General features: G+C 42.6%; 1 protein-coding gene across 1 annotated transcript in view; it reads right to left on the minus strand.

Moving 5' to 3' along the window:
• WDSUB1 (WD repeat, sterile alpha motif and U-box domain containing 1) overlaps window positions 1–27,594 on the minus strand; it is a 357,702-nt gene that overhangs the window by 203,194 nt on the left and 126,914 nt on the right. The window contains exon 4 of the mRNA XM_069224186.1: window positions 15,153–15,245. Coding sequence (XP_069080287.1) covers window positions 15,153–15,245 — 93 coding nt within the window. The remainder of the gene's footprint in view (window positions 1–15,152; window positions 15,246–27,594) is intronic.

Here is a 27,594-nt window from a genome sequence, read left to right on the forward strand (position 1 = left end):
TTTCCAATTAATTCCAATTCAACCTTGAGGATGCAACTGACCCCGGCTCCACAGTCCTCTTCAAAAGCCTGGACAACATCAGACTCACCCAGCTTGTCACTGACCCAACATTCATCACAGGACATACTATGGACCCACTCTTCACTGCCAGCAGCAGGATCACATACAACTCTGCCTCACTGCTCACATGGACGAATCACTGCATCATAAACTTCCACCTCAATGCACCACAAGTTAACACACCCAACAGCATTAATCTACCCAGCTGGAACTGAAGCAAAGTAACAGACAGACTAGTTCAACGCCCTCAAAACGAACCTGCCCAACACCACTAACGACCACAACAAGGATATCACCTACTTCAATGAATGGATCAAGAACTGTGTGGACACTTTTGTGCCCATCAAAGAGAACAGACAAAGAAGAACTAACAAGCAAGTCAGCTGGTATAGGATGATCGACAGGAATCCAAACGCTACTGCAAGCAGCAGGAAAGAAAATGGAGATCCAGCCATGATGCAGACACCAGAACCACCAACAGGGCTGCACTCACACCAACTACTACCAACTTCTGCAAGGCACGAAAAGAAGGGCAGTAACCAAATGCATACAGACAAGGTCCACCAACTGCAAGGAGATCATTTCAACAATCAAATAATTCACCACCCCAAGGCCGCAGTCAACACCTTCACCCCATCACAGGTACTCTGAAACCACTTTTCTAACTTCTTCCACAACAAAACAGAAAAGATCTACAGCAACTCTGGTCAACAATCAGACACCAAAGATCTTCCCGCCAACCTGACCACCACCTACAGGGAAAGACACCTGAATGAATGACAAACTCTCACCGAAGAACATACGGCAGCGATCATGAAAACAATATATTCTGGGGGTCAAACCGACTCATGCCCCCAGCACATCTTCAACATGGGAGGACCACGTATCACCAACACCCTCAGCCACATCAAACACCGCCATCATATCAGCCACCTTCCTTGAAGCCTGGAAACATGCTGCAGTCAAAGCCCTCCACACGACCCAAGCGAGTGGAGAAACTTCTGACCCATCTCTATGCTCCCATATCCTGCCAAAGTGAGGGAGAAGGCCATCAACAAACAACTCACAACCCACCTTGAACTCCAAGACCTCCTGGACCACAGCCAATCAGGATTTCAGAGCAACCACAGTGCTGAAACAATAGTCATTGCGCCTACAGTCATCTGCACAATACTAGACCATGGAGAAACCGTAGCCCTCATCCTTTTCGACCTCTCCGCAGGTTTCGATACAGTCTTCTATCACACCCTCATCAGAACACTGCCCAACAGTTATGCAAGGTCAAGGCTTCAACTAGATAAGCTCCTTCCTTGGAGAAAGAATACAGTGAGTCAGACTACCACCCTTCACATCTGAATCCAAGGATGTGATCTGCAGAATACCTAAGGGTTCCTCGCTCAGCCCAATCCTGTTCAACATCTACATGACACCACTTGCCAACACAATCAGATCCCAAGGCTACACCATCATATCCTACGCTGATGACACCCAGCTTATCTTTTCTCTGGCTGACAAGTCCACCACCACAAGAGTTGATGCACAACCCAAAACGTACAAGAACACATAGTGCAATTCAATAGAAATAATACATATAACATGATATCTAACAATAAAATCTTAAAGTTTCTCAGGTTGTACAAACGCTCTCCCAAATCTGATAATGGTCTTAGATTGAGTCTGAGAGTCATTACAACGTTCTATAGTTCCTTACTCACTCTCTGCTAAGATACAGCTTGATCAAGACCAAACTCTTCTTAACACTTTCTCTCAAATATACGCTTCATATCATTTCCATCCTCACTCACATCATCCCACATCCAAGCTCAGGTTTGATAAGTGTTAGAGGAGTATCCACTCTTCTTTTTCCACAGGAGTATCTTACTGCATTTGGTCAATGTGCTGAAATGCCAAACTTTCTGATTGCTCAATGTTGCTGAATTGGAGAATAGCTTAGTTACTTGAAGAGGTCTGCTGAATTTGATGTGCCATTTTTTGGTCTTGGTCCCCAGTGCCTCATGCAGAGACCCCCAATTCTAGAGCAACCTCTTTAACTACATGCTTGCAATCTCAGTTTTCTCTGTAAAAGTATTGATTCCAGCAGAGGGCCGTTCCTTGGGCTAGTCACCTGGCAACCAGGCAGCATTAGCTTTTGTGCTTAGCTCTCAACCTCTTAGTACTTGGAAAGGACTGTATCCAGTCATAGCAGGAATGATTTTGTAAGCCCAGGTCAGTTTGTTCAGTTCTCTTGCCCAACTTTTGGCATTACATAAAGCAATTTGCACACTTTCATATATTACCTTGTTGAAGTGTTCACCGGCGCCATTGCTAGTTGGGTGATAAAATGATGCATGCTTAGATTTTGTACCACATGAAATCTATCATGCAATCACTAACAAATTGAGGTTTGTTATCACTCAGCAATCATTTGGAAATACCTTCTCTAAGAAAGACCCTCTCAATGAAGGAAATGGCAGCTTGGGAGACTACTTTGGCTGAAAATTCCACATCTGGCCATTTCGAAAACAAGTCTAATAGAACAATCACATATTTTGGGGTACCATTATAATTCAAAATAGGGTGAAGTATGTCAAAGGCCAAAGCCTCCCAAGAACTTTCAGGGCAATCCATTGGACAAAGGTATGGTCTAATCAGCATTAACACATAGTTCACAATTTTCGACATGCCTCTCCATCGCTACTTCAGAACCTATTCTAGGCCACCAATAAGTCTAGATTCTTATTTTAGATTTAATGCTCCCTAGATGACCATCATGCATTAGACTTATAATTTTGTGTCTCAAGATACTAGGTGGAATTATGCTATTCCCCTCTGAGCAGATACCCATAATGTCAATTGAAAGTTCATTCCTTACCTCCCAAAATATTTTACAAGTTTCATCCAGTGCACATTTGCTTGGTTATCCTTCTTTGGTGTAAACCTTGATATCACACAGGACTTTCTCTGTTTCATACTCCATCTTGCATTCTTCTTCTGAGATGGCACATTAGTCACCAACTTCAAGCAATGCAATGCTGTATTCCTCACACTGCACATGCTCTTCGATATGTACCTGAGACTTCCTCAGGAAATCAGCAACTTTGTTTTGCATACCAGTAAGATATTTGACTTTGTAATTGTAGTCTAAAAGTCTCAAAGACATTCTTGCTATGCAGGCGTAGCTTTAAGTACACCTGTAAGTATTAACACTTTGGTGAGTGGTTTATGGTCTATGTTAGTGTGAATGTGGAACCTCATATTTACATTAAGTACATTTTTACGCAGTCCAAACACATGCTAATATTTCTCTTTCTATTACAGACTATATTTCTCCTAAAGGAGAAAGAGAATGTCAAGCAAAAGACAATGGGGACTCGTACTCTTCCTTCGTGATTCGGAAAAGCACAACCCTTAATCCTTGGCCACAAGCATCTGTAGTAATTAAAGAATAAGTGAGAGGATCAAACCTTTGTTTGTAAACTTCTGTTGATCTTTGAGCAAGGAATTGCCTTAATCCATATGTTTTCTAGCAAAGTTTTTCACAAATGTAAAATGAATTTTGATAACCCTAGAAAGAATCTTATTTCATCTTTGCAAGTTGGTGGTAGGGCATTGTTGATGTAATCTAAGATTTCCTCTTTTGGTATGATACCCAACTCACTGACCTCATGACCTCGATGTGCCACAAATTTCACTGCTAGTTTGCATTTCTTGAACTAACTCAGAAAGTATATACATTCTCACCGAGAATACTTAACACTTTCCTCAAATTACCATCACGTTCCTGTTTGTTCTCCCCATCCCTAAATGTAATCTTGAAAGAAAATGGCACTCTTAATGTCTTTAGTCATCTGTGCACTGACCTGTGAAATACTACCGCAGAAAAAGTGGAATGACCTCCTTACAAACAGTTAACAACCAAATGGAGTGATGAAGGCTCTATAGCTCCAACTTTTGGGGCGGAGATGCACCTGACTGTTATCTAGGATCCAGTCTATAGTACAAAACCATTTCATTATTTTAATTTCTACAAGTAATCAATTGATCTCCGGAAGAGGTCACATGTCAAGTATTATGCTTTTGTAAAGGTCTCTAACATCAATGCATAATCCTATTCGTTTATTGGCACTGCATGCTACAAGCAATGGAACAAATCATTCAGTGCTTTCTACAGATTCTGTTATACTGTTGCTCACCAATTTGTTTAACTCAGCAAGGACTTTTCTAAAACTAAAGGGTATGTTCCTAATTTTGACAGGCTAGAGTAACATCTTCTGAAATGGTTTTTGGCATGAAACCCTTTAGCTTTTCAACACCACCCAAGATGCCTGAATATTCATTTCACATTTTCCCCAAGACCCTTGCCTGTTTATCGTTAACCAATAATACTTTCTCTTCACTGGTTTATGATGATTCCTAATGCTCTTTGATCGATCCAGTCTAAGGCTGAAGATCCTTTTTTGAAACATACAGCTTAACTGTAGTGTTCCTATCTTTGAATAAAAATACTATAGTTCTGTATCCCAACATGGGACTGCTGTCACCTGTAAAGCTTTCAGAGTGTACACCTGGAATAAGTAAATCTTTTCCTGACACTTTGACAAATTTGTTTTTCCATACTGATTTGTCCACAATGGTATGCGGAGGACCATAATTGGCTTCAGATTGGTTTTCCACACCACATAAAGTCATTTGGCAAATTGGTTTATTCCTAGAAGTGGTACTTAAGCTTAAAACATCACTTTCAATTCTTTATACACCACCAGCACCCACAGGATCCCCTGGCTTAGAAGAATCTGAGTCTCACATTTTTGTAACATATTTTACAATAGTGTTCTTTTTTCCTACACATTTTGCGACGCAATATTTACTTCCACATCTGTAACACCCGAGCTGTATTTCTATCTAACATTTTATTCATAGGTTTATTCATAGGAACACTTTTGCAGTTATTTTTCATACCCCTTGATGCTGTCTTTGAGGAATGGTTGAGGGTAACCCTGCAACCCGTAGGACATTCACTTATAAGTGATGAGGGCTATCTGAATGCTGTTTTGCACACCTTTAATTAATTTCATTTCTTAACAATGGCTATTACTTGTATCTTTCAAGTAATTAATCCACAGTCTTTCTTGGCGATTACAGTCATTTGTGTGCATAATGATGTGATCACTTATTAGTTCATCAAAGAGTGTGCAAAATGAGCATGATCTAGCCAGTTTCATCAATGGTGCTATGTAATCATATATTGTTTCAGCAGCACCCTGTTTGCATTGGAAGAAATGTAACCAGTCTATTGCAACACCAACAGTAGGTTAAAAGTAATTGCAAAGTCGGCAAGATTATTTTTAAACACATCTTTTTCATCCTTATTTCTATTTTGTTCCATCTAACCATATCACCTTAACCTTTCTGGAGGGAAGGTGTGTAATATTTTTTCCCTAACCAGAGAGAATTATTCTGAAGCATCATCTCCAATGGTAGAAATATAGGAAAAATTCCTTCCCCTCAAGATATTTCTTTGGAGTTCTTCAGGTAAGAGAAGTCATGCCTATGGGAGACTTGGACTAAAGGTTTCAGCTGTGGCACACATGATTGCTAATGAAAGAAAATGTTAAATTCAGACAGTGGGGAAAAAGTGAAGTTTAAGTAAGAAGTGCCCACTTAAGCAATATAAATGTTGTGATGATACCCAATTTACAAACACAATTATGCATTCTGAAAAAAAAAAAATAACTGAGGAAAAAAGTAGAAGGATGTATAAAGTCACCCTAGGGTAGATTTCTCACTCACTCACCGTCAAATAACAGGTGCCAGACCTTTGCATCAGTTCTGTCTCGCGCTGCTCATAAAATGTAGACTTTCACAAAACTAAAACAGTTAATATGGTCACTATGTAGATTCACGCTATGTGATCCACATGTGTGGTTGAAAAGCATTGATGCATTCGTATGTTCCTGTGCCTCAGGGCTTAACGAATGATCATTCTCAACACTTTGTGTTTATTTTCAGCTGTGAGGCTACAATGCTTATGGAGGAGGAAGTGCTCTGTGCCCTTTAGGAAATCCTAAATCCTTACTAAAGAACCAGGAAGCATACTTTTCAATGTGAAGGATCATCAGAAGGAAGGCGTCACACACCCCTCAAGCACCATGGAGACCAGCGATTCAATCTGGCAGGTCGGGAATCACAAGGAGTGGAGACATGGAGCATGGAGAGAAGAACTGGCAGCTCAGTTCTAGTCCGTGTAATGCATGGGTACGTTTGATCCTTACCAACTGTCTTTACCAGTGTAGTGGAGACCCAGGTCTCAACTACACTGTCTCTTCCTACCAACAACGAACTCTGTGAGGGAGAAACTTATCCAGTAGATCCCAAAGCGTAACAAATCTGATGATTATCTCAAAAAGCAAGTCCGTACAGAATCAAAACAAGCACTGGCAAAGCCAATAGGATTCACCTTTTGGACATTTTGCATGGTCAATGCCCCACTGCGGGGATTGTGCGAGGGAATGAACACGAGGGAGAGAGCATCACAGAGTACAGTGGTGTTGTCAGGGTGGGAAGAACACAATAGAAAGACTAACACTGATTGCAGGGTGGTCAGGAGGTAGCAGGGGGAAGCAAGCTAGGGGGAGAGCAACATGAAACACCCGGGCTTGGAAGGGTGAGAAGCACAGGAGAGACAGAGCAACATACGGTATGGAAAAGGGTTTGTAGGGGAGAAGAACAAGGCGAGAGCAACATGGATCACAAGGCTAGGGGTGCACACAAGGGAGAGCAACACAGCAAGTGATGGGATGTGGGATTTACATGGATAGCACACAAGGAAGAGTGCAACAGGTCATGAGGGTTGTTCATGGATGGAGGAATCACAAGAGAGATCAAATACATGGTAAATCGCAACACACAGGGCCTGTGTTTTTTGTGGGGAACATGCACAAACCAGAGACAGCAACATGCACTGGAGGGTTTGCAGAGGGAAGCATATAAAGGAAAAAAGAAACACAGAGCACAGTAGTGTTTTGTTGGGGAGACACATGTGACGGACAGAGCGAAAAGAAAAAAAGCTCCCTAAAACGGAGTAGTGGAGGGATACAAGTTAGTCAGGCAAAAGGATGGTAAAAAGGCTATCCTCCAGGGGACAGACAAACAAGCTGGTATAAAGAAAGCCACTGAATAAGAAGAAAGCACATAAGAGAGAGAATAAAGCCTATCAATGGTCAGCAGTGAAGGGCTTTAAACCACAGTAAGTTCTTGGTAAGTGCAAAACATGTATTTCGCAACCAGATAACTTGAACTGTCTGGTAGGGGAGAGCTAAATAAAAAGGGCAAACTTAGAGAATGGTCAATCTGAAGTAGAAATGGACAAGCATTCCTTTAATTACAACAAGGTAGTTCAAACAGAAAGCTATTTCTAAAGAACAGTGGGCTTGTAGAGCATGGAAAGGCAGGGTGCAAGATACTTGGAGCCAGAAGAAAACATATTTAAGGATAAACCCAGAAAACGGGTCCAGAATGCCAGAAGGAGAGAAGAAAATTAAGACTGAGATGTTAGACAAATCAGGGTTTGCACAGGTGCCAAACCAAAGGAGGAGGGAAGTGGTGGGCAGAGACAGACTGAAAGGAAGGAGTATGAGTAGGGTGAATGAAATATGTCAAGAAGGGGCACTGGGTCTCCACCATTAACAAACAATAAACGGTTAGTCATGAAGGAACTGATCAATGACAGAAACATATGAATAAACAGAAAAAGTTATCACAAACTCAAACAAGGAGACTGTGAGTCAGTAAACATTAAAACACATAGATCTGCTGGGCCAATAAAGAGATAACAAAATGACAGAGCCCTGTGTCTCTGTTTTACCTTTTGGAGGGCCCAAGGATTAGGGTAATAGTAGGAAGGGGGGAGGGGGTTTAGGGGGAACAGAAACATCCAAGACCGGTCTAATATGGGACTAGATAAACGCTTCCTAGTTGTGTGTCCAATATTGCCTTTATGAACTAGTTCTTATTTGAAGAGGCAGTACGTTCACAGTAAAGCCAGGATCTAAAAGGGTCTGAAGGACCAGAGCTAAAAAAGGACACAGACAACTCTTTGTATACTGCCTTTTTGAGGCTGTCGTTTGGTAAGGGTAGTAATGGAACTTCTGCAGTACAAGAAGGCTATCTTGAGGGCAAGCAGTTTTATAAACTCATGTGGCATTCCAACCAAAATATATTATTTTATTGGTAGCATTAATCCCTTACAACCAACATGTGACTGTCTGTGATCTCGATGCACAGCGATTGACTATTCTGTGAATTCTAGGTTATCATTTAAGAATGTTATGATCTACCACAGCTAGAGACATCATCTATTAGTACTGCGCCCTAGCAACCATTATTTACCTCCCATTCTGCATTTGTCGCAGACAAAATTGCATCTATTTGTATTTCTTTCACTCAATCAGCTAAATCACACTCAAAACCTATTTGATCTGGAGTAAAGGAGCTATTCATGGAATTCAGTCACTTTTATGTCAAAAAGAGTTCTCCTGTAGCCACAGTTATTTAATCAGCTTCCATATAGATCCATACATTCCCTCTTTTACAAGGCTTTGAATATAGCTGCACTTGTAATTAATGATTTGTTCAGTACCTCCTATTATACCTCAGTAGGCCATCTAGACTTTATACAGGATAGCCTGATCCCCTTCCTTAGGAAAGCAAAGGCACAAGTTCAGAGCAATTTTAACCCTAGCCTGTCACCACCTTTAGAAACCAAAATATTTGAAAAGGAGAGTATGAGTGAACTGCTGCAGTTCATTGAATTTAACATTTTGAAGGAGCTTTTTTCAAAAGGGCATGTTTCCCTCTTATGACCTGCAGGTACCTTTCTTGACCAGATGGTTGTGCTGCCCTTATTTTGTTAGATTCAAAGGACACATTTGACACTGACTCACATGATATCCTGATCCACTGAATGGCTTAAATCTGCATAAGGGCATGTTGTAAGCATAAATGTAAAAGGACTACATATTTTTATGTTGTAAATATGTAAATATAAATATTTATACATATTAGTGAGATATATTGAACCCCTTAAATGTACATATTTAATGTCTTTATAGTTTAAATAGTACGTTCCACTCACCTTAGAATGTTGAGTTTTGGATCACCCTGGAGTTTGGTTCAGAATGTTGAGTGTGTGTGTAGCGGCAGTTGATTGTGAGGAGCAATTGAATAAACATCTTACGTTCCAGCCTCTCTGCGTGATTACTACAGAAATAATATTCTTTTGGCGACGAGGATGGGATACGACGTCTGTTGAGATCCATCTACCGAGGAACTGCGCAGAGGCAGTGTGACTCCTCACCCCTGAACCACCCCTGAACCAGGGAATTCGTGTTAGGCCTAGACGCCTGTGTAGGGTGGTAAAAGTTACGGCGTTCTCTCATTGGGTACAACTGAGAGGACATCGCTGTCAAGGAGGAAACTGACATTTTGAACTATTTGAGTCGGAAACTGGTGCGGATATGAGCTGTCACTGAGGTGCTGATTGCGAACCAGGACGTATGGCAGTCCTTGGAACGGAGTAGGAGCACCACGTCGAGCGTGAGTACCTGGGGGCAGGCTGGAACCTTGTTGTTAAGATTCTCGACGTGGTGCATGGCTGTGCGTTGGCACAAACTCCCCAACTTTCCTAACCTCATCGTGAGGTAGTTTGACAGCTCGACGGGGCCAACAGGGCGCTGTGTGGCTCACCTACAATCGTTCTGCCTCTTCAGAGGAAGTGTTCCGACTAGCCGATCCGAAAGTGAAGTGCGCTCATCTCGGACGGTGGCAGTGTTCTCCGTCCCTCCAACCGAAGTTTTGTATCGTGTGCACATTGTGCGCTGGAAGCGACGTTCCCGGTCTCGCGGGGAGACTGAAATCAAATTGAAGGTGAGGTGCGCTCATCGGGTGACAGTGGAGGCGTTCTCCGTCCCTCCAGCCGACTTTGTTAGCGGGTGCACATTGTCACGGAAAGCGGCGTTCCCAGTCTCTTTGAGAGACTGCATCGGACTACGCAATTGCGGTGAAGGAAAAAAAAAAAAGGGGCAATCGAGCAAATCTCCTGCTTTTCATTTGGCAGCGTCTCGTACCACGAGCCTGTGACGCTCCTCAAGAGATCGAGGATTAACCCCTGACTTTCCAGAACAAAATAACTTTTGAATCTCCAGTACAGAATATAATATTGGAAGTTTGTTAATATGTAAATCAAATCTGGTTGGGGATGTATTGATAAGTAGATGATTAAGGCTTTAGGAACTTAATTATTGTACATAACATTTTAACAATACTCGAAAGTAGATATTAACAGTAAACAAAAACAACAGGTAGTAAAGTGGTCATGGCTGCAGCTAGTATGTCTCAACCCCCTCCTTTCCTAAATGATACAGGGGAACCCAGTTTACTATGGAAAGATTGGAGACGTTTGTTTGAATCTTACCTCATAGCGATAGGAGGAGAGAAATTTTCACCACTAAGGAAACAGCATATCCTACTACACAATCTAGGGGTACAGGGACGTAAGGTATATGACAACTTAACAGATTTTGGAGAAGAAGTGGAGAACGAGGAAGAGGAACTCGATGTGTATGAAGAGACTCTTAGAAAATTGGAAGGTCATTTTGGGGTAAAAATAAATGTGGTGTTTGAAAGACACAAATTTTTCAGTAGAGTCCAAGGGAGGGATGAGAGAGTTTCGAGTTATATAGCCAGTCTTAGGGGTTTGGCTTCAACTTGCGATTTTGGTAACCTAGAAGACTCTCTTATTAGAGATCAATTGGTGAGATGTACTAATAATAGCAAAGTTCAGGAGAAACTGTTAATTATAAGTCCATCTTTGAAAGAAGCTATTGAGGTGGCTAAGAGCATTGAGCAAACAGCAGAATGTATAAGAGCTTTCAAAAATTCCAGCATAGTAGATGGAATAAAGGAAGTTAGAACTATATCTAACCAAGAAGACAAGGAACCTAGAGGTAGTGAGGAACTCAAAATCCTGGAAATTACTAATAAAAAAAAATTTCATGGGGAATTTGAGGAACAAGTGTTACAGGTGTGGTAATACTAAACATTTGGCTACCAGCCCGGAATGTCCAGCTCGTAATTGCATATGCAGGAAGTGTGGGAACAAGGGGCATTATGCGAGAGCATGTAGGAGAGAAAAAGATGAGAATCTAAGTAGAAAAATTGTACATAAAGTGGAAGATACCCAAGACAGTTATAGCAAATTTGTACTACAAGTGAAGGAGGGCATGGATAACACAGACCGTAAGACCACCTACCCTTCTTGCGAAATAGATCTTAATGGAGAACGTATATGGGTTTATGCTGATTCCTGTTCTCCATTTACCTTTATAAACTTTGACACATTTGAGAGTAAATTCAAGAGCAAGGGATATGAGTTACAACCAGCAGATATCTGTCCAGGTGGCTACAACAGTGATCCCATACCCCTGAAGGGAATGTTGTCCATGCACATAACCTTCAAGGGTAGATCCACTAAGGGTAAAGTGTATTTTACCAGTAAAGGCTCAAATCTTTTAGGATGGGAGCATCAACGGGATTTAGGTATACGTTTGGACCCTAACAAGGAGGAACCGGTATTGCTGGTAGGGAATACAGACAATGATTACACCGTGTGTAAGGAGTTCCCAAGCCTTTTTGAAGATAAACTGGGTCGTTTGGTAGATTATCAACACAAAATCATAGTTAAAGAAGGGGCAATTCCTATTGCACATAGAACAAGGCCGGTACCATTATTGATGCAAGAACCTCTGAAACAAGAATTGTGTCGTTTAGAGCAGTTGGGAATCATCGAACCAATTGATAGTGCGTTATGGGTCGCTCCGGTGGTGATTACAAAGAAAGCTGGAAGCAATGGGATACGGGTCTGTGTAGATCTGAGAGATTTGAACGCTAATATTTGGGTAGAGAGGTTCCCCTTACCAAAAATCAATGAGATGTTAAGTACAATGGGACCAGCCAAAATCTTTAGTGTTTTAGATCTCTCCTCAGCATATCACCAAGTGGAGCTTCATCCCTCCTCACGCTCTCTCACCTCATTTATCACACCTTTCGGAGCCTATAGGTACTGCAGGATGCCCTTTGGACTGGCCTCAGCTGCGGCGGTGTTCCAACGGATCATGCAGAAAATATTGGAAGGTATGGAACACGTGTTGTGTTTCCAAGATGATGTATTGATCTATGGTAACAGTAGACCTGAGCATGATGACACCCTAAGGAGCGTTCTTCGAGCTTTACACAAAGCTGGAATGACAATTAGAAAAGAAAAATTTCAATTTGGGGTATCATCAGTAGAGTATTTAGGTCACAAAATTTCAGAGGAAGGGGTTAAACCCAAAAATGATCTGGTTAAAGCAGTAAAAGAGGCTTTAGCTCCCTCAAACAAACAAGAGCTTAGATCTTTTCTGGGCCTAGCCGAATACATGGCGAAATTTGTGCGGAATTTTGCTATAATTACAGCTCCTCTAAGAACACTTTTGAAAAAAAATAATCAATTTCTATGGAGCAGTGAATGCCAACAAGCGTTTTGTGACATTAAGGAAGCCATAATGCATTCACCACATTTAGGAAAATGTGATCCTAAATTAAAAACATATGTAACAACTGATGCCAGTAGCCAAGGGTTGGGAGCAATGTTAGGCCAGAAATCAAATGGGCAGGAGAAAATCGTGGCATTTGCTTCTAGAGCTTTAAATGAAGCAGAAAGAAGATACTCAACCATCGAAAGAGAAATGTTGGCTTGTTTTTGGGCCATAACTCATTTTAAATTCTTCTTATGGGGTTTACCATTTACAATCAAAACGGACCACAAACCATTAATCAATGTATTCACTACTCAAGGCAGGGAACGTGCTACTCCACGGATAGCCAAATGGTTATTAGGTCTGGAGGGGTACAATTTTAATGTAGAATACGTGCCAGGTGACAAAAACAACATCGCTGATTTTCTGTCCAGATCTACGGGAGGCAATAGAGTAAATGAGGAAGTAGCGGAACAAGAGGAGGATTTGCAAGAAAATGAATCCATATTGTGGATAGATCTTGCTAGCCTCACAAAAAAAGAATGGATAGAAGAAACAGAAAAGGATCAAACATTGCAATTAATTAAGAATAAAATTGTTAATGGGTGGCCTGATAAGGTTAAAGATGTAGAAGAACCTTTAAAAAGTTATTGGAATGTCAGATTTTAACTTCACATCTCAAATGACCTGGTAATGAGAGGTGAAAGAATCATACCTCCTTGTAACTTGTGGACCAAACTTGTAGAACTGGCTCATGAGGGACACTTAGGTCGTAGTCTCACGAAAAACAAACTACGTGCCAAGTACTGGTTCCCCCAAATGGACAGTGAGGTAGAGAGGATAGTGCAGGATTGTTGGGCATGTGCCGCGAGTGATAAATCTCACTCGACACGTAAGGCTCCACTGTCTCCTGTGAACATTCCGGTGAAACCATGGGATAAGCTTGGCCTGGATATATTAGGCCCAATGAGTTATTTAGGAAATAAAGGTCAGTACATGTTTGTCCTTGTTGACTATCATTCACACTGGACCATGTTCAAGATAGTTAACCAAATAACTACAATTGAAGTCATCAAATTTCTGACAGAAGCATTCATGAGAGAAGGTATCCCAAGCACATTGGTGACAGATAACGGAGTACAATTCACCTCGGACCACATGAAAGAGTTCTTGAAGAAGTGGGGGGTGCATCATTTTAGAACAGCATTGTACAATCCTAAGGCTAACGGTTTAGTCGAAAGAATGAATAGAGTGATTAAAGAGTGTATCCAAAGAGCCAAAGTATCAGGTATGCAAGGGGAAATAGCACTGAATGAGATGCTGTGGTCATATCATAATACCCCGAACTCAGTCACGGGTTTGTCACCTTTTCAATCATTGAAGGGAAGGCAACCTGGAACAAAATTGAACCCTAATTGTTTAAGAGGTGGTGAACATGTGTGTGAACAAAGAGAGGTATCTGCCGAGTGTTTTAAACAAAAACAAAATAAGTATACGGAGTGGTACAATAGAAAATTTGGAACCAAAAACAAGCATTGGTATGTGGGTCAATGGGTGAAAGTTCGACTTCCTAGATGTGATCAAGATAGTAAAAGCAAATTTTCTAACCCCATTAAAATCAAAGAAGTACATCGTAACGTAGTTAAATTACAAGATGGTAAAGTATGGAGCATGGATCGCATTGTACCAAGCAATGGATGGATAAACAGGCCAAGAAAAGAGGCTGTGATTGTTGACAATGAAAGACAAGTTTCGAATACCTCTCAGAGAAGAACAAGTTCCCGTGACCGAAGATTTCCTGTGTGGCAGAGAGACTATGTACTCTATCCGTAAGGGAAGGAGATATGTTGTAAGCATAAATGTAAAAGGACTACATATTTTTATGTTGTAAATATGTAAATATAAATATTTATACATATTAGTGAGATATATTGAACCCCTTAAATGTACATATTTAATGTCTTTATAGTTTAAATAGTACGTTCCACTCACCTTAGAATGTTGAGTTTTGGATCACCCTGGAGTTTGGTTCAGAATGTTGAGTGTGTGTGTAGCGGCAGTTGATTGTGAGGAGCAATTGAATAAACATCTTACGTTCCAGCCTCTCTGCGTGATTACTACAGGGCACTCTTGTAGCTTCTATCTTTTCTGACAGAGTATAAGCTGGAATCCTTCCTCCTGATGCTCTTCTGTCGAGGCTCTCGCCAACAGAGTGCCGCAGGGAGCATTGCTCAGTCAAACACTGTTTAATTCTTATAGCACTTCTTTGAATGGTTTGGTCAAATAATCTGGTTTCTCTATAATTTCATATGACAATGGCACCTAAATTATAGTTTTCTTTTAATGTTGGATTGGGTGATGTTCCTGTATGTGCCTTTCAAAACAGAGATCCTAAAAGAGTGAACAATCGTTTGAATCAAGGAAGAACTAAGAGACAGAACATCCGGATGTTCACAATGACACAAAATATGCATTGAATGGTTCAGAAGTGTTGTCATTTTCAAACAATGCCATACATACCAGTGTTATCATTATACGATATGACCCACATTTTTATTACAATATCTTGACCACAGGATGCCATTCGATAGCAATTTGAACCATGCTCCCCATCTGTTTAAAATAAAAAATAAAAACAATGAGCAGTTAAAAGGAATACACATTATTTGAGCAAACTGCTAAACAAAAACCTATTTACTAAGGAAATGAATGAATGTCCAGAAACTGTTAAAGGTATTCGAGACAACAGATTAAAATATATATTTGATACATGATTATGCTTACTTTAACACTTTACTACATTTGTTGCCTTTGTCTATCACCAACGAACCAGTCTTTCTTCTGTGCTTCCCATGAGTGCTTTATTGACTTGTTTTTGTATTAAATCACCTGCATCAATCGCCACATCGTCCTAAGAAGACCCATTAAGAGGCACAGGTTTCCTTATGGTTTACACTTTTTATTCTCCTTTTCTTTAGAATGTTTTCTGAAAGAACTTGAAAAAGTGAACTCATAACTCTATTTGTTTCCTAATTAAGCCTGGATAGGTGACTCCGTCATCTCCCCCTCTTTCCAATATTATAAACAGGTGTGCATTAGACTGTTATTTAGTCCTTTAAATAAAATCACTTCCATCCAATGTTTATATACCATCTGAGATTTGCCTCTGTGGAGCACACAGATTTGTGACCTCTACTTTGCTTGAAGTACATTAACAGTAATCTATTCAGCTGACGTCAAATTCCTCAATTTCAAAAGACATTTGACCAAAGCTGAACTTTGGTACATGCACAATAAAGTCTACCAGTACTCCCATTAGAGTTCATAATTATTCCTCAGTCACATAACAGTCTTCCATGCCATAGTCCAATACTTATGAATCACAGTATTCCTTTCCGTACTGGGTGTTCTTCTAGTATTTATTTTATCTTGATCTTTATATAAATGTTATAGCACTCGTGAACAAGTATTACTTGTGATAAAAAATATGTCGACACAACTTCACCATGGCCTGCTATCACACCAGTCAATTGTTTTAGAGAACAAAGTAGGAATACTTTTTTGGGATGGTATGCCATTCCATAATAGAAATTTGATGTTCTCACATTCAGACCTGCAGAATCAATCTTGTGCACCTACTCACCAATAAAATGGAGCAGGTCTGATCTCATCATGCTTCGATCTATGGCCCTAAAAACCTTCTCATACCTGCAAGAACCATGCCAGGCAGTTTCCACTTTAAGGCAATCACTGACAGTTAAACTAGTGAGTGGAGTGATTCATCATGGGGCTTTACAAAAATGCAACTGCGACAGAGCCACCTTCTTCCAACATGGTTGAGCAGTGCAGGGATTGGGTTTTGCCATACAACATCAGCAGTACCTGCAAGCTGGTGGGAAGGGAGCACTGTAGTGATAGTGGAACAGTCCAGCAGGGAGAGTATGCAAGCCCAAAGGAAGCTACATGTGCCCAAAGGAAACTTAGACACACAAATGAGACACAAATGATTTTGATCAGGAATTTCCCATCCAAGTGCAGGAGTCCATTTTATTTAGTTGCAAAGCAGTATCCGCCACAACAGTTGCATGTGCACAAATGACAGGAGCAATGCAAGATGTAAATAGGCTGTGTGCTTTACATACGAGATGTCAGGATCCTGCATAGTCCGCTCTTACCAGGGGAATCCATCACCCACCAAGGTAGTCTAGAGTAACAGCAGGCCTAGGCTATGTGATCTCCTCATGTACCACTTGTGTTTATCCAGACTAGAGGCACAAAAGTGTTCTTATCTTCAGAGAAAAGCTGGCAGGAGCTCAAAAGACTTCTATTAAACTTTGCAGGTTGGGATGTAAGAGCCATCAGGGGGCACTGCTTGGCATAAGAGCATCAGTTCTTCCACATGCAATATGGTATATGCATTACACTTATCTTAAACAACTTAAATTAGTAGAGGGTTTGCCATGTGTTGGAACAGCCTGTTCACTGGATGCCTGGACAAATGTGTTTCTGGATTCATGTCTGCCTTTGTCAGCGAGCTACACATCAAACCTGGGCCCCTTAAAATGTAGATTTGTGTCCCTTAGGTTAAATACCACTACAGCATACATGTTCACTCCCACAGACTCATCAGTCCAATAGCTCCAAGTGGAGTCAAACAATTAAAGGGGGTGTTGTGGAACACACTGCTTGTCAGGCTTTGCTAGAAACCATGGAAACAAATAAAGTGTGTGTGAATGTAAAAGGCACAAGCCATGGACCTAATGCTAAAATAAGGGTGTCCAACCTAGGAGCTAAAGCAATCCTACAACACCCTCCCCGTGCCGAATAGAAGTGCAAAGCCTAGTATTTGAATAAACTAGCATAAAACATACACAATCTATATATAAAACCCATAACAAATATAAAAGAGATAAAAACGTCCAAGATGACAAACGAAAAATGCCAAAGCATAAGGCCAAATGAAAACAATTCATAGTTTGGAAAAGATAGTGCAAATTAAAAGCCATTAGAATCCCGCACGAGGTCATCAAACAGTAGTGGAGATGGAATCCAGGATAGACCCCAATTCGGCAGATGATAAAACCACCAAAGCATCATTCAAAAGGTCAAAGGAGCACACATGATCCATAGACTCAGCCATAGTCATAGTCATAGTCAAGGGGGGCAGCATTCCATGCTGTGCCAGATGTTGGGGCACCTGAACCTAAGCGACTTGATCCATGAAGGCTGGCTCATAGAAGGCATCAAGAAGAAACAGCATGAGCCCTTATCGAGAACATCATAAGATTTATGTCCACAGAAAGTACTTGTTGCTGGACAAGATACACTCCCATTGCACATTTGCATAAACAATGGAAAACAGCTTGCACACAGCAGGAACCGGTCAAAATGACTATGACCAGTCCTTGTCAAGTTCCTCCTACAATGATACTCCAAAATGCTGCATCATGTGTTCACAACACAGTTGGGCTGGTGGGAGCTCTGTCACTCTTCTTTGTTGAGATGGGGCAGCCAAATCAAATATAGCAACAGCAAAGTGCTGCCAGTTAATGTTGATGGAAGGTATTATACCAAAGACAGTCTGGAATGTACTTACAAATCCAGGCACAACGGCTTTAAAGAAATGCAGAATCCCTGTGGTGTTGGATGCAACTCACCACTTCACCAAAGTGTCTTGGAAAGAACACAATAAGAAGGGACTGCATCTCAGCCAAAGACTTTGCCACTTACTGGTCATGGGTTTTACTGGTGGGTGTGAGCGCCATGTGCTTTTGAAACAATATTGACTTTAGTCTGCTCAGCTTGTAGAAATTGACATTATAAGTAGCAATGTGAAGCCACAAATTTGCTACTTTTATCTCTTGTGTGGGAGTGAAAAATACATTTCCACAGCAAGTCACTATTCGAGAAACAGAAATCACATACGGAACACCTGCTCTCATCCCACAACAATCGTGATCACTCAGCATCAGCTAACTCCCATTTGACAGTAAATGAAATACTGGGTGGATCACAGTGGTGGGAATACCCTTCAAGTAGCAGGCTAAGTTCCACCCGATCCATTACAAGCGCTGTGTGATGCCACCTTTTTGCAAATCACTGAATGACTCACCAAAGTCTTGCATTCGATTTTGCTAATAAAAACCTCTTTTTCACCACTCAAGAATTTGAAATGAAAGGGCAGCTCCCACACCTCATGGATGTAGGCATCGCCTTAATATTCAAACCTGCCAATAGTAAATAGTAAAGTGTTTCAAACACGAGGTGAATTGAAATGTGGATATCGGCAGGGATATCACCCCATATATTAATGCCACTGATGATGGTGTTTCAGCTACTGTATAAGGCAACTTTTCTAGCTTTTCATTAATAAGTAAGATGTAACTAGATCCCTTTTTCACCATTATCTGTTGTTTACTTGTAAGGTTAAATGCTGCAAATAACTCCTTAGAGTTCACGACAATGACTAAAGCTTTCTCCAAGTTTTACTTCCTTTGAATGAGCAGCAGCTTCCATTTGCGAAAGCTTTCAAATTTTGTTATATAGTGCATTTTAGAAATCTTTTGGAGCATGTTTTTCTAGGACCTAGTGAGAAATCTTGTAAGCCTGTGTCTTCAGATAGGAGAGGGAAGTGTTCTTTTACAGCTGTTGACATGGAGAATTGCAACCATTGCTGACATAATGTACCTATGCTGTATCAGGTGACAATACCGGAGTGCTGTGTGGTGACATAATGAGGGTCCGGTCTGCTCACTCTAAAACCCCATATGGAGTAAATAAATGTGCAAGACAACCATTTGTGCCCACTAGCCACAATACCACCCATTGAGACCAGAACGGCATGAATTAAAGGTATCATTCTCAACCACACCATTGAACTGGTCTCCTGAAAAATCAATTTTTTTTGCCAATTGTCAAATTTATCTATGGAGGGAATACTAGGCACATTAATTTCTTTTACTTTTGCTAACTCAAGGCAAGTCGTTCGCTGAACAGTGTCGTTCAAGAAAATAATTTGTAACAGAATTAAACATGGTCTAAATAAGGCTTCCATGCATTGTATATGCCAATCTTTCATTCCCCAAACAGTTTTTAAGTCAATTGTCTTTTTCCAATAATCATATCCTTGTATGTCCAACTATGAAACAAAGGAATCAAATACATTAATTTAGTGTTGGTTACTAATATTTTGTTTTGCTATTGATGTGGATAATTTGAAATAATATGACTCAGGATTTGTGATGACATGCCCAGAAAAATAGGTGAATTTCTCTATACATGGTTTATAACGCCCCACTGATGGAGTCCAACAATGTTCCTATTGTGTGTAATCAAAAACTTTCCTGGGAGTGCTTGCTCAATGTAAATAATTATGTCAGTAACAATCGTAACAGAACATTCCCCCATATTTGCAGTGTTCATATTCATATATTCATTTTCAAATACAGTGTAATATTCAAGCTCAGAAAGCATAGAATCAACTGTTTTATCATCCCAGTCATCAGAAACAACCCCAGGTGTAGTAACGCCATTCATGGAAATTTTAAAAACATATGGAATTTGGATCATTTCAGTCGGTCCATATATATCAAATGGTACTTTATCACAAACAATCCCATTAGAAACTGGAATACCAGAAATGTTCACTAGGGACAAGTCTCTTCACTCTTTGTGGGAAGACAAATTATTATCATTATACATATTTTGTGCAGTGCATGGATATCTAGAAAAGGTTTGCCAGTGCTAGGCTCAAATACTGAAAAAGAGTCAAACCAGACTGCCATTTAAGGAGTATCGAATTAGGACAATTCTGAGGGTGGAAACAACAAAGCTTTAAGAAATCTATGAAATCGAGAGAGTGAGTGACACTCTCTCAGAGCTAGAGGCAAATCATTCCAAAGTCTAGGTCAAAGAAAAAATAATGCCCATCCTTTTTCACTGGATTTTCTGATTCTAGGAATTACAGTCAGCCTAAGATGACTAGAGCGCAAACAGTGTGCAGGGAAATACAGAGACACCAAATATGCCAAATAGGAAGGTCCGGTATTTGAGAGGCATTTGTGCATATAGCACAACACCTTAAAATGCACAAAAAGATTAACAGCTAACTAGTGTGAAGTCCACAACATACTTGCTGTAGAGGTGAATTTAGCAGGATGGAGCAAAAGACGTGTAGCAGCCTTTTGAACAATCTGTAGGTGTTTAAGTAGTGTTTTTGCCAGCCCTACATATAAAAATATTCCCATAGTCCAGCCTGGAAATTACCAGGGCCTAGATCACAGTTCTCTGGGTAGAGGAAGGAAGACAATGGAGAATCTTGCTAAGCCATTTCAGAATGCTGAAGCAAATTGCCGCAGCAAATCTGAGGGTTCATAACAGTTTGTCATCCAGCAAAACTCCCAGGTTCTTTGAGACCAAAACTGGGCAAGGGGGACTTGCCATAGTTGCAGGTCACAGATGGGAGTCCCATGGAGTGGGGGGGACTGACCACCAATAAAAACCTTGGTCTTATCACTATTTAATTTCATGGAGTTAGCACCCATCCATAATGAAACTTAGATGAGGCAAGAATTATGGGCCTTCACATTTTGACTGACCTTGGCTGACAGAGATACTATGATCGGAGTATCATCTGCATACGAGAAGGGTGTGAGACCACAACTTTCTACTATCACTGCCAATGGTCTAACATATAAGTTAAAGAGCATTGGGCACAGAGTAGATTCCTGGGGCACGCTGGAAGCTAAAGGTTGAGCTTTTGACCTATGTTGATTAGTGTGGACCTGAGAAGTACGGTCATGCAGGAAGGATTTCAACTATGAAAGCGCAATATCCTGTATTCCGATCCCCTCTAATCTATGTAGGAGAGGGCTATGACTTACAGTGTCAAACGTTGCACAGAGATCAAACAAAATCAGTGCAGGGGCTCCTCTACTGTCCAGTTGGTGCCTCAAGATCTCAGTAACTCCAAGAAGAGCTGATTCAGTGCTATGGCCTGCTCGAAATGCATATTGGAAAGGGTGGAGTAGGCCCTTAAGTTGTGTATGCACAATGAGTTGTTGATTCACATGTTTCTCCAACACTTTGAAAAAAATGGCAGCAGTCAGATGAACAAGTTACTTACCTTTGATAGTGCCTTATCTCTTAGAGACATAGAGACATATTCTAGTTGCAAAGTCCTTACCATCTGAATTTCCCTAGGCGTCAGTCTGGATTCAGAGATTTTTCTTGAGCAGTATCCCTCCAAGCAGTTAGGTGGCATCAATCGGCCCGTGTCCGTCATCGGCGCTGTAAATGACGTTGTGGGTCCTGTGCCACACGGGTGCGCTGACGTCAGTTTCTTTTCACGACTTTCCACACCAAAAGCGCAGAGTCAAGAAGAACAATTACTACTGGTGTGTCAAAACTAAGGCCCTGAAGGGGGAGTCTCTGTTCCTAGAAATCAGTTCGCAGAGCGGGGAGGATGGGTGGGTTGGTAATGAATCTGCAACTAGAATATGTCTCTACCAGAGAAAGCGTTAACAAAGGTAAGTAACTTGTTCATCTAATAGAGAGACTTCTAGTTACAGATTCCTTACCTTGTGAATAGATACCAAAGCAATACCATCCCCGGAGGAGGGTCTGCGAACCAAGATCAAGCTAGAAATTCCTACAGGACCAAATGGGCAAAGTACCCATCTCTACAGACCTGACTGTCCAGGCAGTAGTGTTTGGTAAATGTGTGCAAGGATGCCCACGCTGATGCCTGACATATCAAGGACTGGACCTCCGCATGCAAACGCAGTGGTCTCACCTGTTGTTCTAGTGGAATGAACACGCAAACCTTCAGTTGGTTTCTTCTCAGCTAGTGCATAGCAGATTTTAATACACAGTATGGCCTTTTGGGAGATGTTCTGCTTTTGTAGTGCCCAACCTTTCTTTGCACCCACATAACTGGCAAAGAGACTTTTTTTAAACATACTTTATTTTATTTTCACATAATGCAAACACAGATAACAGGGGTTCAAACACGTTGCACCACATCGGTATGTCTACAAAACACAGCTTGATTTTACTTAGCCTGGTCTCCGTGAACAAAGAGTGTGAGAATTAGTTTTAGTACTAAGGTTTGCCCTGGACCCATCAACAGCAACAACAGTCTGCCCTCATACCCTCCATTGTCCCCCTTATGCCCATTCTCTCTGTCCTTGTTACATTTGTGGTTGCCGGTACTCTCCAATCCCACTATTCACAGATGCACTTAGGTTGCTATTTGCTTCGGCCCCTAGTAATAGATGGGAGATTACTTATTTGTGCAGTTCATTCTGCGTCACGTTGTTTAGGTGTGGAGGGGGATTCCTGCCCAAGGTCAGTCAGACAGTCTACCAGATGTTCCCAGGCTTGGGCTCTTTCCATTAAACCTGTGCCTCACCCAGCTTCCCTAAGCAGGACCGCACTCTCGTACCCCGTCCATCTGATGAGTTCCTCCCTCTTTTTAGGCAGTCTCGGCCCTCTGGCAGATTCCCAATTCATGGGAATCTCTCTCTTTGCTAACGTCAAGGCTAGGTCTATAAATCTGGTGGTCGTTTTCTGTTTTGGGAGCCTTGGAAATCCCCCAACAGGCAGGCCACTGGAGTATGTGGGATGAACTGCAGCGTAACCTCGTTAATGCTCTCCACAACCGCCCTCCAGTATTCTCCCAGGGATGGGCAGTCCCATACCATATGAAACATTTCCACTCCTACTTTGCCGCATCTTGGGCTGACCACTGCTTGCGCTCCGAATTTTCTTATAATACGTCCAGGGGTAAGGTTGGCCCTGTGCAAGAAATAAAAACTTATCAGTTTGAATCTTGCGTTACTAGACACAGAGTAAGTGCTCTGGAGTATTTTGATCCAATCTGTTTCTGCAATTGGATGTACGATGTCCCTTTCTAATTTTTCATGCAGTGTGGTTAATGGTGGGGTAAGCTCTTGTCTTATGGCTTGATAGAGACAGGTTATCACTTTAGAATGACCAGATATGGTGAACAGTATCTGGCATCCTTTGTGGGATGGTGGTTCTGCCTGTCCCAGTGGTATCTCACTGTTGCGGTCACTGCCCTGTGTCATAGGAACTGGCCTCTAGGAACATTGTAAGTATCCAAAAGGTCTTCAAATGATCGCAGCTCCCCACCTCTATATAGGTCGCCAACCTGCTTCATGCTGTATGTAGCCCATTCTGTTATATTCTGTAACCAAGGGCTCCACGCTATTTGCTCTAGACTGTTCAATGGGAGGTCAGGCGAATAAGGTAATACTGCCTGGGAGCGTTGGAGAGTCCATTTCCGGCAGTGCAGGACGACTCCTAGTTCGTTACTGCAGCCCTCTAAGAGGTGCCTGGGGCCTAAAAGGATCCAGTTGAGGGCCCGGAGACTCAGTTTTGTCCTCGTCTCATTATTCTCTTACTTATCTCTAGGATGTAGCCAATGAGCAAACCACTGGAGTTGAGCCGCCAAGTAGTAGGACTCCATGTCAAGTGTTGCTAGTCCTCCCTTTGCTGTTAGGTGCTGTAGTTTATTTAATGCTACTCTTCTTCTGCCTGTGCCCCATATGAGCCCAACCATCAGGCTGTCTAGTTCGCTAAATGTCCGCTTAGGTATGACATTAGGTAGTGTGGAGAAAATACTCTGGGAAGGACAATCAATTTAAGTACTGCAATTTGAGCCGCAACCGACAATGGTAGAGTTTTCCAAAAATCAACATACGCTGTCCCGATATTTCCCTCCAATCGGTTTGCAGGGTCATGATAAGTAAGGACTCCTAGGTATTTTGGGCATGTTCCCTCCCATTTAAGGCCCTGTAGGTTCAGTGGCTGAGGAGTCACCATCCTGAGGGGGAAAGAGGCTGGACCTTTGCCAGTTGATGCAGAGGCTCAATGCATCTCCAAGGAGCTCCAGGAGGGTAATAGCTTCTGGCAGCCCAGCATCTGCTTAATGAAGGAAAAGTAGCATGTCATCAGCGTGGCGGGCTAAATGGTGTGTTACCCCTTTGTGTTGCTAATCCCTGGTATGCCAAGCCTGCTCGACCCCTGCTAGCCAATGGTTCCACCGCAGTGGCAAACAATAATGGGGAGAGTGGGCATCCTTCTCTGGTGTATGATTATGATATCTGCCTGCCTGTTCTAACTTGGGCTGTGGCTGCAGAGCACAGAAGTTTGATCCATTTAATAAATTCTGTGCCTAGGCTCATCTTCTCCATCACCCGATATAAGAAGTCCAACAGGAGGCTGTCAAAGGCTTTCTCTACATCGATTGCGACTATCACCGCCTCTGTGTGATTGTGAGGCCCAAAGCCAGGATCTCACAAGCTGTCAGATGTTCCAAGCTGTGTTACGCCCAGGTAGGAAGCCAGTTTTATCCTCGTGAATCAGGGCTGTCATCTTTGGGAGGAGACTGGAGACGAGTATCCTGCTTAATATTTTATAGTCTATATTAAGCATAGATGGTGGTATGTCCACAGACCTGTGGCAGGCCTCCTTGTTTTAGCAATTGGATCACAATAGCTTCTGCAGTGATGGCAGGTAGGTGACCTGCCTCCACAAAAAGATCTACCATTCTAGGGGCCAGTTGTTCTATACAGACCGTGTAGAACTCCACTGGGAGTTCGTTTGTCCCTGGAAACTTGCCGCCGGCCTGAGCCCTAACAGTAGCTCTCACTTCTTCCTGGGTTATTTTTACCTGTGTCTCTGCTTCCTCCTGTGATATCATCAGGAGTGCCACTGAGGTGAAAAAAACACCCAGTTGTTGGGGGTCTATGTCAGTCTCTGCTTCCTCCTGCAATATCGTCCGGAGGGCCAGGGAGTAAAAAAAAAAAAAAAAAAAAACACCCAGTTTTTGGGGGTCTATGTCAGTAGGTGATGCATACAGTACTTTGTAATACTGAGCAAATCGCTCATTTATGGCCCCCTGTGTATACAGGCGCTCACCTGACCTCGGGTCCACCTCCAGGATATTCGAGCTCCTAGATGAAGGATTGGCTAGCCAGGCCAGTAAAGATCCTGCCTTATCTCTTTCCATGTGTGCCCTGGTCATATATTCTTGGTAGTCAAAGCATCACAGTTTCTCTGTCTGTAATGCCACTTCCTCTTTTGCATCAAGTAGCTATTGCTTCAGGGCTCGGTTCCCTGGTCTGGCCACCTCCAATTCCCCAAGTGTCCTTTCATGTTTATCGAGGTCCATAATTAGTGTGTGTCTTACCCCTAGTGTTTCTGCAATGCAGTGTCCCCGTAAGAACGCCTTAAAGGCATCCCATTGAATTAATGGGGAAGACACCATTGCCTCTTTTATGGCCTCCCCCAAGGTATGGTGGAATACCTGGTCTTCTAGTGCCTCTACCTGTAGGCGGCAGTCCGGTATACATGGTCTCTCTCTAACCCAATCTAGTGACATCAATATTGGGTTGCGATCTGAATTTCTTTGCCATATCTGGGAGTGCTATATGGCTCACCCCTGTCGGCAGGCGGTCTCTATCAGTCACTCGCCTCACCTCAGCATCCCATCGCTTTCTGCCAATTGTGTTGTTTCGTGATATTCTTTGTCCTGCAGTGAAGGCTGCCTTATGCCTCCCACCGGCAAAGACTGAGTGTGCTGCTTCTCGTTTGAGCCTCTGGTTGGTCCGGGGGGGGGGGGAGTGGAGAGTCTCGGAGGAGGGACAGGGACCTGAGCCATGCCACTTCTTCGGGTTTGACAGTGTCTGTGCCAGTTCATTGATTGTGGCCACCTTGTTCCCCCAGGCATTGGGTCTTCTGGTGTCACTGCCCCTTGATGCTTTTCTAGGATGCCTTTGCGCCCTTGCCAACTTCTATGCTCTGATTGTGCCTGGGTACTGATGCTGAGCACTCCTTTGGGTGTCCGGGATCTCCTGCCCCAGTTCAGCATAGCCCCTCCAGGACAGTCACTCCCGGTGTTGTGCTAGGTCTTCTTGGAGGGCTGCCCTGGTCCATCCGCCGGCTTCCCCAGGGCCCCCGACTTGTGTGCTCCGTGCCCCCCAAGTGTGCGTCCTTTGTGCTCCCCTGCAGGGCGGTGAAGCTCTGCCCCAATCCAAGGGTATTTGGCAGGTCCCCCGATCCCCCGGTCCGGTATGCCACTCCAAAGGTATTTGGAAGGTCCCCGGGGCTCCCAGCCCAGTTCGCCGCTCTGCTTCACTCAGAGGGGCCCTCATGTGCCTTCCCCTGGCTCTTTAGTTAAGGCCCACCAGCTGCTCACCTCCTTATCGCCGTTCTGCACGACTGCCGGCTCTGCCATGGCAAGATCGTCTCCATTCTCTGCTGCTTGGTCTCTGCTCTTCCGGCGCTGGGCAACTTGTGTGGGCCATTCCTGTTGCCTTTACCGAGCTGCTCCACTCTTGCTGTCAGCTCAAGAGCACCCCACAAGCCCTCTTCACTGAGGCAGCAGCTCCTGGGGGCCGCCATCTGCTCCCTGCCAAGGTGCGGTGCCGCCATTTTGGAAAGGTCACCGCTCAGCCCGAAACTCTGTGTTTCCCCCAGGGTGTTCACGATGGGCTCACCGGATCTAGATGTTTCCAAGATGGTGGAATTAGACAGGGAGCTCAACAACTCACGCCCTGACTTCATTAGTGTTAAGCGATGCTCCCCATAACTGACAAAGGGATGACCATCCTCCCAGAACTCTTTTGTACGATTAGGGTAGAATGCAATCCTCCTTTACGAATTTAGGTGGTGGAGTCTCTCCTATTCCTTAAAAGGATGTGCAGGTGCATAAAAAGTAGGCAAGGTCATGGATTGGCCTACATGAAAGGTGTGGCCACTTTTGGCAAAAAGGAAGCCCAAGTGCGAAACACCACTTTGTCAGGGTAAATGGAAAGATAGGATGGCTTAGATGACAAAGCTAGCAGCTCACTCTCTCTGCGGGCAGATGTAATGGCCACAAGGAAGGCTGTTTTCAAAGTGAGAAGCCCGAGAGGGTAATTGTGGAGATGCTCAA

Source organism: Pleurodeles waltl, chromosome 3_1 (assembly GCF_031143425.1).
Source record: "Pleurodeles waltl isolate 20211129_DDA chromosome 3_1, aPleWal1.hap1.20221129, whole genome shotgun sequence".
NCBI lineage: Eukaryota > Metazoa > Chordata > Amphibia > Caudata > Salamandridae > Pleurodeles > Pleurodeles waltl.